Raw genomic sequence first — 15,901 nt, forward strand, 5'->3', positions numbered from 1 at the left:
TATCGTACTGGGGGAAATGAGGTCACATGGAGCTCTACGTACTACAGCTTGTATTGCAGAACCTCAACTTTGGGAGGGGGGGAAATACAGAAAAGCTCTTATGAAATAAATTCAAGTACCTGACATGCTGCTGGGAATCAGCAAAAGGTAGTCATCCTCATTTCTCTTTTTCACCAGTTATCACCTGTCAAGGATTTAAAAAGACAACAGTTTCAACAAGTGTAGCAAACAGAACAACCAGCTGTTTTCATTATTGACATTTTAATGTTTTGATGTGATTGCTTTATTCATATTATAGTAAAGGGTGTTCTTTCTTTCTTTTCTGTTTTACACTTTGCAAACTGCTTAGAAGCCTATTTTGGCATGAAGTAGTACTAACAACAACAACAACCTGTTTGCTACACATTCCTTATATATTTATTAAATATTTATCTCAAACCTGTCTTTCAGTCCCCAGCCCCTCAAAATGGCAAACAATTAATGGTTAGATTATTACAACAAAAGAAACACAACTCAATACCAGACCACTAAGTACCAATGGAATCTGGATGCTGCCCCACCAGCCTTAGTTTTCACTCAGCCAGCTCCCACTTGCCTGCTTTCTTACGTGCAACCAGTGTAAGACATAGCAGTGCCTGTCACTTTCCTCCTCCCTAGTCTCTGCATTGCATACCCTCCAACATTCCTCAGGTGAAAATAGGGACATTTCTCACTCCCCACTACTGACCCTCTTCAACCCCCTCCCCAATTTTCGGTGTCCCCCACCCCACTGCAGTACATTTCCTTCACCACTTGTGGCGATCACACAGGGTCCCCAGACGTTTCACCGTCTATTGATCCCTGTGCCACCACTTTATTTCTTGCTGTCACCACCCAGGCCCTACCTGGTACAATACTGAGTCCAGTCAGGGTTAAATTGGAACATAAACTTCTGTTTATTTATTGCAGTTTAACAAGCGTGTGGTTTCATAAACAGTATCAATCAATTATATTCACGGGGTGCCTATCCAGACCTATAACTTCCGCTACCTGCTCTCCCTCATTAAACCACCTCTCACATTTTCTTGTCTTCCTAGTTCCTAACTGTTCCTGACTCAGCTTATTTCGCTACACTAACTCAACCTACCCACAGACTCTATCCCAATTGACTCCCACTCCAACCAACCACCCAACTCCCAACAAACTCCTCCCCTTCGCCCCTCCCAGAGCTGGTTTTATAGTCCCTCTGACTCCACCCCCTGGGTTCCAATTGGGTAACCTGTTTAACTATTTCACCTCCAGCACTCTCATATGTTAACATCACACCACTACACCAACGGGATACAAAACACATACTTTCCGGCGTCCTAAGCAGTGCTTTTTTTCTGGGGGTATGCATACGCCTAAACATTTTGTGAATCTAAGTTTGGCCTCATTGAGGGGCAGTATTTCAATATGAGTGGGAAAATGAGAGTACCCCTTAACATTTTTTTTTAAAAGAAAAAAAGGACTGGTCCTAAGAAAACCCCTTAATCCTGGTTTTTATCTAATTTTCTTCTGTGGTAGAATAAAACCCTGAGGGGGTTTGCATGCCTTGGGTGGAAAGAAAGAGAGTTTTTGTGCAGACATAGGAGACAGAGATTCGGAGTCAGCGAGCAGGAGAGAGAGTAATAGTTTGCTTTGAAGTCATTTCTGCACCCAGTAAAGTAATTTTTAGTCCCCAATTCCCCTCCCCAACCTGTCCCATATTTTCCCTGAACTGTCCTTTATTTTGCCCGACCAAAGGTGGCACGCCTAACTCACATCCAGTCTAAAATGGTCAAGCTCAGGCCCCAGTCCAGAATTGCCACCTCCTCCCTGGGATAGATGGGGGAAGAAGCTTGGTATCGCAGGTATCCGTCTGCATTCCCAGTTGACCTGGCACAGCCCTGTCATGTCCCTGCATTTCCTTTGCTAACATAGCTTTCCTCCCTCAAAAAGTAAGTGACAAGCTCCACTACCTGAAACGTGGCCCATAAATTTAAAATGAGACATGTTTGTTCCTTATTGGCACCTAGTCCTCTAAAAATACACTTTTTGCAGCTGCAAACCATAGAACAAACCTTGGTTTCAACTCATGGTTTGTCTGGAGAGAACTAAACCACAAGCCCTGGTCTGAATGACACTTGAAGCCAAAACATGGCTTAGCACAGCACAGCAGCAGAACAACCAGGGAGGACCTTCTCCGTGGCTGCTCTCAGACTCTGGGACTCCCTCCCTATAGTAGTTCGACTGGCTCCCTCCTTGTTGTTCTGCCAACAGGTGAATACTTGGTTCAACAGGCTGCTTCTAATGAAGCTTCATGCTGTTTTTATTTTAATCATTTGTATGTTTTTAAGAGCTTTTAATGACTGTTTTACCCCTATGTTTTTAGCTGTGTTGGGGAAAAGGAAGGGTATAAATAAATATATTATATCCTCTCTGGTAACCTGCACATTTGCTTGTTTACCCTACCAGGCATGGCCAAACTTGGCCCTCCAAATGTTTGGGGACTACAACTCCCATCATCCCTAGCTAACCGGACCAGTGCTCAGGGATGATGGGAATTGTAGTCCCAAAACATCTGGAGGGCCGAGTTTGGTCATGCCTGCTAAGCCATGGTTTGTGTGATGCCCACAGCTGATGAAAACTTGTATCACATCATCATTGTCATCATCTTGGAAGTTGGCATGGGGGTTATACTGTGTTTTACAGTTTTTGCTAGTAGTAGCCTTGTCAATTTCATTTTTAGGATGCTGTTCAGACTCTCCTGAAATGAAAGACATACTGTGTGTTTGTTGCAGCAATCATGATGAAATTTGCTTTCAAAAAAACGATGTCTAGCTACTTCCTTTACAAGCTTTTGCTAATAATCACAACCCTTTAATGTCTCATATGCTTTCCCTAAAGGCTGGAGAGAAGATCTGAAACGCTGTTGCTCCTAGTTTATTTCATTATTAGTTTAATGTGCTTATTTCTTATATCCTGCTCTACTTTTAAGGAACAGCTATTTGGGGAAAACTTTATTTTGAGTGGATTCGTATAATGCATCACAATGCAATAAAATTCATTATTTGTGTGTTTTAATGCACACCACTTGGGCTTCCTTTAAAGTATAGCATTGACCTATTAATATAATGAATAAAAAATAAATTCCCACGAAGAAGCCCAGCAAATGAAACAGGACATTCTTTCTACTTAGATTATTTCCAGTGAGGAATCCCTCCATGACATTTAAGAGGGATATTATCCTCTAGCTCCCCCCTGTGGGTATCTGATATTATTCTTTTGGAAGGCATCCTGTTCATAAGTAGCCTGAATTTAGCATGTAAACAATATATAAGGAAGGTAGCGTTCCATTCGGAATGGGGCCCCTGTTAGCAGAAGCTTTGATAACACTTTAGCAACCAAACCAAATACTTATTTTGCTATCTCTTTCAACCCGGAAAATCAATGGGTTGTTACAAGGTGCTATACCATACCAATTCCTTAATATAAATCATTTTACATTAGGGTTCGCATGATATTCTGCCATTTAATACTGAACATTAAAAACCAAACCTTCTCAAAATGGGGTAGAGATGGACTGTTAATTCACTCGAAATCTGAAATTATTTTTAATACGGAAAAGAGCATTATTTACCAAGGCCAGTCAGTGGAGGCTATGCAGTACTTCCTACAAATACACTCTGAACAGAAGAGCGAGACTATTCAGTGCAATTGGTAAATGAACATTACTCATCCACCCACACTGGAATTATGTAGATCAATGGTAAAAGTATGTTTACGCTGAAATCGGAAAGGTTTGTTTCCCAACAAGAGTAATACATTAAGGAGTATGTCACTACTGCTAATTTGTCTATTAAGACATTGTTCTGACAAGACATTCCATGTTTTGTTATCCATGTGGGTAACCCCAGTTTCTGTATGTGCAATACCAATAATGAAGACCAGTGAAAAAGAGTTTAAGAAATGCAATATGTTCTCCAATTACAATCATTCTGGAACACAGAGATTCTATTTAGCTTATTTTCTACTGGTCCAACTCCCCCCCCCCCCTCTTTTTACTCAGAGACTTGAAGCAGTGCTCTAAATAATTTATCTCATGAATGAGGCACAGTTTTTCCCATTCCATGTGAAAGTGGAAATTTTGTTTAAAATTTTAGTGATAGCAGACGGAATTTTCTCCACCATCTTTTCTCATAGCAAAAGACAAGTCTGACGTTAAACTTTCCTTGTTTTTGCTTAATCAATTCAGGACACATTAGCTCTCATTTAAATTTCAATAAGGGACAGTTTATCTTCTGTGTTAATTTTCATTACCGTTCTTTGTGCTGTCATTAAATGATAAGTGGTTTTCTGTCACCATTTCCAGGGCATCGTGAATTACTCACTAGCTCTGGAAAAAGACTAATAAAAAGTCAACTTGCAATATAACAATTTTTGGGCAACTTTATTAGAAGACACATGAATCATAATCTCTAACTGGCAGACTCACCTTTAAAAAAAACACATCTCCAAAAAGTGCATACATGATTTTTTTTTAAGACAAAGGCAACTTTTTCTATTGTACATTGACCATCACTCTAGTGAAGAGTGGCATGCACCATCTGATAAAAGTTCATATTACTAAATGACATTTCATATTTCTTTTCCCACTTTTATTGATGTTTCAGTGGTTCAGGATTTGTACATGCTCAAGCTTTTCTTACCCAAATCATTAAACAGATAATGATTTGGGGGAGGAAAGCCATTCTTGGCTGATGGAAAGATATACCAAGTCTGAAGGAATTAATCTGGGTTGCCATATGTCTTGGATTTCCCAGATATATCCGGTATATTGGAGTCGGCAGCAGTGTCCACATGGAATGGACAAATGTCCAGGAAAATCCATACCTATGGCGGCACATGGAGGCAGTGCCGTTTTTTGCTGATTTTCCATAAAAATAGCTCAAAGAAAGCTCAACAACTTTGGGCAGAACTAAAAATACATTTAAAGCACATACATTCCCCCAAAGAATGCTGGGAACTTTAGCAGTGTGAGGGGCAAACTACAGTTCCCATGATTCTTGGGGGTGGAGGAATCATTTGCTTTAAATGTGCTTTATATACAGTGGTACCTCGGGTTACAAATGCTTCGGGTTACAAATGCTTCAGGTTACAGACTCCGCTAACCCAGAAGTAGTACCTCGGGTTAAGAACTTTACTTCAGGATGAGAACAGAAATTGCCGGCGGCAGCAGGAGGCCCCATTAGCTAAAGTGGTGCTTCAGGTTAAGAAAGGTTTCAGGTTAAGAACGGACCTCCGGAACGAATTAAGTTCTTAACTAGAGGTACCACTGTATACCTGTGGTGGGCATGCAACCAGTTCTGATGGTGATACTTTGGGCCTAGTCAAATGTTTTCGTAAAATTCAATTGACGAACTAACAGCAGGGGAAAGTCTCCGGGTCACATGCATCCCTTCTGTGACTGTACACAGAGTTTAAAGATCAAGTCAGAGTGCATAGCTTTTCCCTGCACGTTTAATCTCCCTGAAACTTTCCGAAGACTGAAAGGAAAAAGACAGGTTTCAGGCTAGGGGGAAATCAGAAGTCCTGTTTACACAATGTGAACCATGCACCCAGAATATGTAGAGGGGAGAGCAAGACCAAGCCTACTTTCTCTGTTCTGGTTCACCACACACCTTCATCCAGACTGTTGGATGAAGTGGGATATGGCAAGAGGGAGGGGAGAGAGAATGGGCACATGCCTACCGCTATTATGTTGAAATTCTCAATGTAAATACCTGTCTTTTGCCCCCCAGCCAGCCTAATCACAGCTCCAGAGGGAGAGGTGATATTAATCAGGAAAACAGCAGAAGGAAAAAGTTAAAACTTGTCCTCCATACCACTTTCAGGGTCAAAATTAGCAGCAAACCCCCCCCCCCAATCAGTTGCTTTGAAGTTCATAAAAAATACTCCAGGAGGTCCACTCACGGATCAGTTTGTCCTTCAGCCTCCTGTTGAAATTACTGAAATGCACAAGCAGTTAAAAAGAATGGTTTCATTTTATATATATGAAAAAAAATACATTCTCAGCAAGATCTTTACAAGATTTTTCATCTAAGTAATTTAAAAAGTTTTCCAACATGGTTTTTCAGAATACTCAATCATTCAAAAGAGCAAGAGAGAAACAAATACTGTACCCACATATTATTATTATTTTTTTAGCCCTCACAGAAAAACACAAAGCAGACCCGCCCCCGCCCCCAGGTATCCCTATTTTCCAGGCACAGTGCTGGATTTACAAAAGTCAGCCCGGTTTTGGATTGGATCCTGGAATGTCCCGCTTTTCCTTAGAACGTTCCTATTTTCATTGGAGAATTGTTGGAAGGTATGGAGTTTTGTGACCCACAAGCAAGGAGATAAGTAACTACACAACCTTTAGAAGACATCTAAGGAAGGGGAAAATGTTTTAGATTACTGTTCTCCAGTAAATAAGGAAAGATCTGCCATTGGGATGTGGACTCCCCTAAGGTAGATCACATCAGTGACCCTGCCACAGAACATATATATGGAGAGAAAAAAAGAATAATACATACACCATGTGCACACATGTCAAAATTTTAATGAGGTGAAAGGCACTGTCATAACAACAATTTGAAAAGTCTACTTTCAGTCAAGCTTCTGCTTCTAAACTTCTATGGTATAAAGTTCTCTGCTTAAAAGTTATGCACAATTAGGCTAGAATCCCTGAAGTCTTCCTTATGGTGAATGAGCACAAAGTACTGCAAACTGGTGTCATTTATACTCTATGTTTTTTTTTTTTTTAAATAATTTTTATTGGGTTTTTACATTTTATAACAACAAACACACACACAAAGACAAAGACAAACAAACACACAAATACAATTACATACCCTAAGTTTCTTTACCCACTTTCATTGACTTCCCCCCACCCCCTCCTCTTACATCCCAATTCCAAAATTAATTCAGCAAGTTCTTACCTAACCTCTTGAAGATATTCACATTGCTTTTAAAAATTAAAATCTTTTGTTTATCTGTATTCAACTATCCAATTCTCTTATAATCATTAATTTCTTTTTTTTTTAAGGTCGATCTAACTTCCCCTTCACAAATTTTCCCTTTATTATATTAATTATAGGTCACATTAACCAAGTAAAACAAAACATAACATTTTATAATTCTATTCTCTCCCCCCCCTGCCCCGGTTTCTGTCCCTTCCTAGACAAATGTCCAGAAAACAAACAAAAAATATTTCTAGCCCGGATTCCTCACGTCCGAGGCGTCTGATTCTCTGTCAGTCCCTCTCTGCCAGCTATATTGGTAGTCCTCTTTGATGGTCCTAAGACCCCGAAGGAGTTCAGTCAGAGTCAGATCATATTTTCTTTCATTAAGAATGTTGAAGAGTGTTTGCTGCGAAAGACCATCTAGTTTTCCATACTCAAGAGAAAAGTCCCAATCATATTGCTTTGTTCTTTCTAGTTTTAATATTCCAAGTACTCCAGGGGCTTCTCTCTTCTTCTTTCTCATCTTTCGCAGGTCTGTAATCCAGAGGTCTTCTTGCTCATACTCTAACGCTGCAGATTTCTGGTTGATATTTTCCACTTGTAGTGTCTGAACTCCTTCTTTTTTCTCTGTCAATTCCAAAGGCATCTCTTCCTGCTCAGCTGCAGAATTTTTATCGTACATCTCCTTTGTGCATTCAGCAGAGTTGTTTGTTTCAGGATTCAAGGTCATAAAAACTTTACTCAGAGCCATACTCTGCTCCTGCAGGATTCCCACGAGAAAAAACATTTTTTCTATCTCCGCCAGTAATTTTCCCTCTGCAGCCATTGTAATGTCACTAATTCCCCCTAGGGGGCTTTCAGTTATTTAGTAGTCCTTTTCCAATAATCTGTTACTTTGTTATTATCAATACTTTGTTTCCAATCGCCTCAGTCCAAATGTATCAGCTTTAATTCCAAGAGTTATTAAATAGCAAAATTCTTTACTTTGTCCGCCCGTTTGACAGCTTCTTTGACAGCTGTCAAACTCCTTTCACTTCTTCCTCCGGGACCCAAATAGGACACTCCCGGGTTTTTTGGGGGGGATACACACAAAGTTCCAAATTCCCTTTCTCTCCAGCACAAAAATCTTGTTCTATCAAATTTGTGAGAAACTTTTAAATCCTCAAAACAGTATTCATTCCGCCTTAATTCTCCGTTCCTTGCTTTGAAACGTCTATAAGTAGAGGGGGTGCGGACTTCCCTTTAACACATCCCCCGATCGTGCCGAATTCACAGGATAAAATTTTTAAAGTCCAAATTCCACTACTCACGGGTCCTTTGTTATCCAGTCCAAATTTTGGGAAGAAAGTCAGCGCTCTCCGGCCATGGCTTGCGGCTTCGCTCTACTGAGGTAGCGGTCTACTCTCAGCACCACGCCACTCTCCGTACCCTCTCCGCAGCCTTTAAAAAGGCTCTTCGTGGGTCGGGGAGGGCGCTTAAGGTGCCCACCGAGTCACCAAGTCCGCAGGCTTCCGCGCCTGCGGTTTCTGAGGGTCCCCGTGTCGCCGGCACGGCAAGACCCGTCCTCAGCAGAGCCGATTCCCTCCGGAGCTCGGAGGGAATCCGCCATTAGCCGTTCGCGCTAACCCGGAAGTCATTTATACTCTATGGAGCTGGAAGAAGATCTAAGATGCTTTTGGCCTACTTATGGAAGGCCCAGTGGGAACAATCTGAAGTTGCCTCCTCTGCTGCTTGTTTCTTATGTTTTTCTTCTTAGAAATGCAATTTTTACTGACTTGGTTTCAATAACACCTATCAAAAGCTCTTCATGTTTGCATTATTTGATTTGGTCCTCATCTGGGGAAGCAACCCACATAAAGTATGTGAAAAGTATGTTTAAAAATGCCCTCACTTAATGTGCAGCAACAAAAACGTATTCTGAAGATTATTTGAACTCTTCGGTGTGTGTATTGAAAACTTTGTAAAGTGAAAGAGATGGATTGGACAATTTTCACATAGGCAAAGGTCATATGGTTTATGTAATCTATTAGAATAGTGAATCAGCTATGTAATCTTTGTCTATTTCCTCAGGTGACAGTCACATGTCTTCTGCATGTCTTCTGCACCCGGTGAAGTTTTTGTTTGGAAAGAAGGCAAGTGAGAGAGGTCTACAAGATTAGGCATGGTGCATAGAAAGTAAATAGGAGAGCAGCTAATCTTTGAAACATTTACATCTGCAATTAAAATCGTATTCCTTTCATTATTAATGTTAGCAATTAGATATTATTGTTCTCATAAGGAAGAAATGTTCTCATTGACAGATCACTCACAGCATAGTGCTATAGTACTTTTGTATAAAAGGTCACAATTTAAATTTACAGAACTAAATATGGTCTCTTTTATGGTAATAGCTACTCCTTTGAATGAAACTGGATGATAAACTTATATTTCTTCCTACATTTATATTTTCACAGTGCCTAGCTTCACAATGTGAAATTTTGCTTTAAATGTCAAATGGAATATGAAATGCAGCAATGGTACAATAACAATTTAATGTAATTGTACAGGTACACACTCGTATAATTCTGTATATATTTATGGGAAGAGAAAAAGAATATTGCTGATTACAATCCAGGATATACATAGTGCTATTTTTCTAGAAAAAGAGGTGCTAGAATTCACCACTTTCCTCGTTCTCTTATAATGGCAATGGTGCCCACGTGAGAGGTGCCAGAACTTTGTTCCCTTTCACAGATCTAGTTGTACAATCCTTAGAAATATGACCCTAACCCCTTTCTCTGATAGGGGTTTTCTCATTCAGAATATTCCAGAGTGGTCCTGCATCAAGAAGCAATTTTTTAACAACTATCACCTGCTGAAATATAGCACCCAAATATTTTAGGGCTATTAACTTTTGTTGTTGTTGTTTAGTCATTTAGTCATGTCCGACTCTTCGTGACCCCATGGACCAGAGCACGCCAGGCACTCCTGTCTTCCACTGCCTCCCGCAGTTTGGTCAAACTCATGCTGGTAGCTTCGAGAACACTGTCCAACCATCTCGTCCTCTGTCGTCCCCGTCTCCTTGTGCCCTCCATCTTTCCCAACATCAGGGTCTTTTCCAGGGAGTCTTCTCTTCTCAAGAGGTGGCCAAAGTATTGGAGCCTCAGCTTCACAATCTGTCCTTCCTGTGAGCACTCAGGGCTGATTTCCTTCAGAATGGATATGTTTGATCTTCTTGCAGTCCACGGGACTCTCAAGAGTCTCCTCCAGCACCATAATTCAAAAGCATCAATTCTTCAGCGATCAGCCTTCTTTATGGTCCAGCTCTCACTTCCATATATCACTACTGGGAAAACCATAGCTTTAACTATACGGACCTTTGTTGGCAAGGTAATGTCTCTCTGCTTTTTAAGATGCTGTCTAGGTTTGTCATTGCTTTCCCCCCAAGAAGCAGGCGTCTTTTAATTTCGTGACTGCTGTCACCATCTGCAGTGATCATGGAACCCACGAAAGTAAAATCTCTCACTGCCTTCCCTCAAATTGACAGAAACATATAAACCAAATACTTTGGCCCAGCCTTATAGGCTGTCAAAGGCTTGTGAAAGGGCATGCCTGTTTAACAAATAGGTAATTCACTGTCTCTTGATGCCTGGAACAGAATTATGCTGGGGTGTTTTTTTTTTTCAACTAGCAAATGTAAGCTTCCTTGCAGCTACACCCTAAAATTCTAATTTAGAAAAAAGTGATTTTTTGAAGGTAGTTTCCTAATAATGAGTTGAACGGTAACACGTCTGTGTGTGCTTATGCCTTGCAATCCTCTGGGATGATCAAATTTTCTTTGCAACTCATCAAAAAAATTGGCACAGTGGAAACAAGATGGCACAGAAATACAGAGTTAACAACAATTCACACCCTCTTTTACAATTTAATTTCCCTCGTGTTCAGACATGAAGAAAAGCAAATAGGTTAAGGAGTGTGTAACAGCATACAGAAAAAATATATTAAAATATTTCAGTTTATAAATTTTCTCTGCAGCACTGATTATTCAGTTAGATATTACTACGCGTAATGTACTAAATGTTCTACCAATAAATTAGTAAACAGAAGGATACTAATTTAGCATTTCAACTTAGATTTTGTTTTGCTTTAATATATGTCTGCAGTGTATATATGGAATATTAAAAATATTTTAATGTCTGCAAATTCACAAATAAGTATTCATGTGTTTTTTAAAGTTATATTCTGTTAAGGAGAATGGAACTTTTTATGTTCATTTTTTAAAAAAGTCAGCTACTTAAAACCTTGGTTTTAGTGTAATCTATTATCAAAAATGAGATGTTTAAAGAGAAACACAAGCAGAAGATAAGAGATGAAAAACACAGGTTCATATATAACAGCTTTATTTATTTTTTCCTTTTGGTAAAAAAATAAATAAATCCTAAAGGTTCTACAGAGTTGAAAATTCTCCACTACCACCCAAGACATAGTGACGACTGGTAAAAATATTTAAAATGTAGCATTGCTTCCTGTGCCAAAGACACTAATAAAGAGACAGTACCAATAATGATGCAGAAATTTAACACTCAATAAATGCTTTATTTAGATGTAATTCTGCCTACACTGCGTAATAAAAACAAAACACTGGTCTGAGTTTTCACACACCCTTTTCTGGCTCTCTCAGACTGTAACCGTGTTTCTATTCTATGTAGATCATCATCACCACCATCATCATCAGTCTAGGCATGGAAGAAACATGTGGCATGTGATCCAACCAAAGCTGGGGATTTTATCATAATTCCAGTGTATCTCCATATAGCACAGCAACTCCCAGGACATCTCATTCAATATTCACTCCATGAAGAATGGAACAACTTTGCATGATCAGCACAATTGTTTCCCTTAGGTATTTAGTTTAAATGATGGGACATGATTAAGATGTTTGGCAAATTGCCATACCCACAAGCCCACAGGAGTGGAGGTGATGTCAAAGGTACTTCCCAACTGAGAGTTAACTCTTTATTGTCAAAGTCACTTCTACGCAGTTCTGGAGACCTATTGGTTGGTGCTCTTATGGAGCAGTTGCAGCAACAGAGGACCACCCCCTGTCAGGCTTTGGGGAACCAGATCCCTCCCCTGGTGGCAGCAAAGAAACAGATAAAAAAAAGATGAGTTCTTCCAAATTAGTCTATTCAATAATCACAGCGAGAGACAAAGGAATGCGGTTTCTCTTGAGAAATGGTGTTGCTTCAAGTAAAGTCCCACTCCCCCTTTGTCTCCCCTACTCTATGTCACCTCTGCGTCAGCTAATCTGAGCTTTCTGCCTCTGAGCTCTCTGTTCTCCTACCCTCAATGCCTGTCTGGTCCTGGGAGAAGGGGGGTCAGGAATGCTTTCCACGGACACCGAGTCTGTCAGCTGTCTCTCCCCTGGTTGTTGTTGTTGTTGTTCTTCTTCTTCTTCTTCTTCTTCTTCTTCTTCTTCCTGGTCCTCTTCCAATATTTCCCAGTTTCTGCCCTCTGCAGCCTCTGAACTATGCCCTTCTGCAAACCAATGATCTAAATCTATACCGTCTCCTGTTCTTGGGAAGGTCCAGGAGAAGAGGGGGCAGTTCCCACCATTCCTCCTCTGTCTAGCCCCTGACACTCCCCCTCCATCAGTTTATGTAGCTTCCCACATGCACAGCTGGAGACTATGCCTGGATGGAAACTTCCATCGCTCATCCCTTTTAAGTCCCCTCTTGGTTCTGGGAGACAGTGGTGCAGGAGAGGCTGGGGAAGCACCTGGTCCTTCACTTGCCTGACCTGCCTTCTTGCTCCTCTTCTTCCAACCCATCCTGTGCTCCACCCTCCAGCTCTGAAGCTTCCCCTGCCTCTGATTCTTGCCTTCTGGGTTGTACAGGTCCCCACAAACCACTTCCCCCTCCTCCCAAGTCAGACACCAGTCCCCCTTCCCCTGGCGCACACTCGCCAGTGTCCTGCCGGTCCCTGGCAGGTGATCAAACCTGTGTGAAAGTCCAAGGATGCCCACATGGCAGACTGAACCTCCTGGCTTTTTTGATCCTTACTTGGGATAAGGCTAGCATGGAAGTGTACTCCAGATATGGGCCTGCTTGGCTCCAGGAAGAGCTGAGGCTCCCATGTGTGCTATAGAATTCCTCTGTCTCCTGGTCACTGGTGTAACTCAGTGGGGAATCCTCATTTCTGGGTTCCACTTGACAGCTCCCCTGAGGGTCTAAGCTGCTACCTCTACCCTGCTCCAGCTACAAGTGACCTCTGCCTTATTCAGGACTGGCAGAAGCAATTACCCTGTTGGAGGGGATTCCAGGAAACAGGGAATTGTGTTCACATGTGGTGTGAGTGTAAATATGTACAATTTTTTGGGCAAAGGGTGTTTAAGGAGATAGCAGAAATCACTGGGTTAAAGCTGACCCAAAGTCCAGAGGTAGCATTATTATCAATTTACGATGGGGTGGAAGGTTCACAGGCCATGAAGGACTTGCTCACAAATTTACTGACAGCTGCACAAATTATTTTAGCCAGGAAGTGAAAGGGGAAAGCAGAATATAAGATGGAAGAATGGTAGAAAAAGGTGAGGGATATAGCTATTGATGACAAATTAACATGTGCCATTAAGGTAAGACGGGGAATTTGCAGGAGAAATGATTCTGAGGAGATACAGAGGGTGTTTGTAGAATCTGTACTGTTAAAACAGAAAGGGGTCAAACCATCGCAAGAGGTGTTGAAGTTTTGGGAGGTTGGATAGTTACAATGGAATGGTCTCGGTGGTGGGGTGCACATTTTTATTCTTATTTATTTATGATTATTACTTTGTCTAAATAAATGAATAAAGCAAATAGCCAGCAGGATTTCTCTTCCCCAAGCAGCAGACCCAACACTGCACAGAGCCAATGCCTGACCCACAGTCCCCAGCGGAAGCCCAGTGAACTTTATGACTTATGCCCTGTATCTACAAACCAGTGTCGGTGTAAATAAGGTAGCCTCGTAAAAGTGAAAGAGCACACAGAACTCTCGCTCTCTCTGGCAGGCGCGCACAACGCATGCATGCACAGAGTATTCTATGCGGCACAGTCTGGGCAGAAAAGGTGAGAAGGACAGTGTGATGAAAGTTTGCCTTCAGTCAGTGAGATCGTCAGTTTTCCAGGCTAGTGCACACAAGCTATCAACTATATTTATCCCTCTTGTTTACCCAAGGGCTTGCATACTCAACCACACTCATATAGCTTCTGACTCACTCAAGTTTTCACATGAATTTAATAACCTCAAGTCGGGGAAAGCCATGCAACGGGTTCTTTCGAAAGCAAGAGCCAGGCTTTCTGCTGCCTGAGACAGGCGGCTCGTCGCTCTGAAAGCCTCAAAACAGGAGGACGAAAGAAGGAGAAACTGGGTCACAATCCTGAGCCTCAACTGCATTGCATATTTAACTCCCAAGTGTCCCCTCTTGACAACGAGGTGGTCTCATTTCCCTTTCCAAACTATGGCTTTGTAGTGGCAGACATGCTGTGCTCCAAATATGGCTTTGCCATATGCTGTGACTTATTAAATTCTTAAGAGCTGGCATCTTTAAGGCACAGAATCATAGAATTGTAGAGTTGGAAGGGATCACAAAGGTCATCTAGCCCAACCCTCTGCAAGGGCCTTCTCGGTAGTGGCGCCCACCCTGTGGAACGCCCTCCCATCAGATGTCCAGGAAATAAACATCTGAAGGCAGCCTTGTTTAGGGAAATTTTTAATGTTTGATCTTTTATTCTGTTTTTAGTGTTCTGTTGGGAGCTGCCCAGAGTGGCTGGGGAAATAATAATAATAATAATAATAATAATAATAATAATAATAATGCATGAATCTTTCACCCAACATGCGGCTCAAACCCACAACGCTGAGATGAAGAGCCTCATACTCTACTAATTGAGCTATCTCAGGTGATGTTATCAGGTACACAGAGAGGTACCTTGTAATAAGAAGTTGATTTTTCCATCTTCAGTGGTACCTCGGGTTACATACGCTTCAGGTTACATACGCTTCAGGTTACAGACTCTGCTAACCCAGAAATAGTACCTTGGGTTAAGAACTTTGCTTCAGGATGAGAACAGAAATCGTGCTCTGCCGGCGCGGAAGTGGGAGGCCCCATTAGCTAAAGTGGTGCTTCAGGTTAAGAACAGTTTCAGGTTAAGAACGGACCTCCGTAACGAATTAAGTACTTAACCCGAGGTACCACTGTAGTACTGTCTACCCCAGGAAGTGGGGAAACTGGGCCTGTGGGACAATCTTGTCCCACCAAGCAACTCTTCACCAATCAGGTGACATCACTTGTCAATCATCTGTTGACTCAGGGCCTTGCCATGCCTCCCTCAGATCTCTACCCTGATTGCCAGTAGCTCCCAGGCCATGGCCTCTCCCAGCACCCATGTGGTGATGCCGGGAAATGAGACGGGACCTTCTGCCCGCAAAACAAGGCTGTGCCGCACAGCTACAATCTTTCCCACAAGGAAGATATTCTTCAAAGAAGCAGAAAGCAGCATCGTTGTTACATGTGGGGAAAGAGTCTTGCTGGCCAAGAAAACTAACAGATCACTGTGAAAGATAATGAGATTTTCAACTCAGTGCAATATTGGCTTGCTTGATCATGATGCAATATTATTATTTTTTTGAGCCCGTTTCAAAATCGTATCTCGGCTGTGTAAAAGGGCCTCCTTTCCAGGACTGTGGAAGGAGGCTCGCAGAAGCCTTTGCGAATGTCCCCCCACTTTAAAACTGTGGCGCAAGGGATTTCGACTGGTGTCCAAAGCATGTGATAGCAATGCAACTGATATGTCAAATTTGGCCCATAAACAAGAACTAGCAAGTATTGGGCCCACGGAGCAACTCCTATGCTTACAGCTGAGGAAGAAAGAGTCAGGGTG

At 41.7% G+C, this 15,901-nt stretch overlaps 1 protein-coding gene across 3 annotated transcripts in view; it reads right to left on the minus strand.

Annotated features, from left to right (window-relative positions):
* The window catches only part of THRB (thyroid hormone receptor beta), a 175,889-nt gene that overhangs the window by 53,071 nt on the left and 106,917 nt on the right, over nucleotides 1–15,901 (minus strand). For all 3 annotated transcript variants that reach the window (XM_081833810.1, XM_081833809.1, XM_081833808.1), the window contains exon 4: nucleotides 120–184. Coding sequence is in view for 1 of the 3 variants with exons in the window: in XM_081833809.1 (XP_081689935.1) it covers nucleotides 120–126 (7 nt within the window). In the remaining 2 variants the exon portion in view is untranslated. The remainder of the gene's footprint in view (nucleotides 1–119; nucleotides 185–15,901) is intronic.

This window comes from Podarcis erhardii (genome assembly GCF_964252035.2).
Source record: "Podarcis erhardii genome assembly, chromosome: 12".
Lineage (NCBI taxonomy): Eukaryota > Metazoa > Chordata > Lepidosauria > Squamata > Lacertidae > Podarcis > Podarcis erhardii.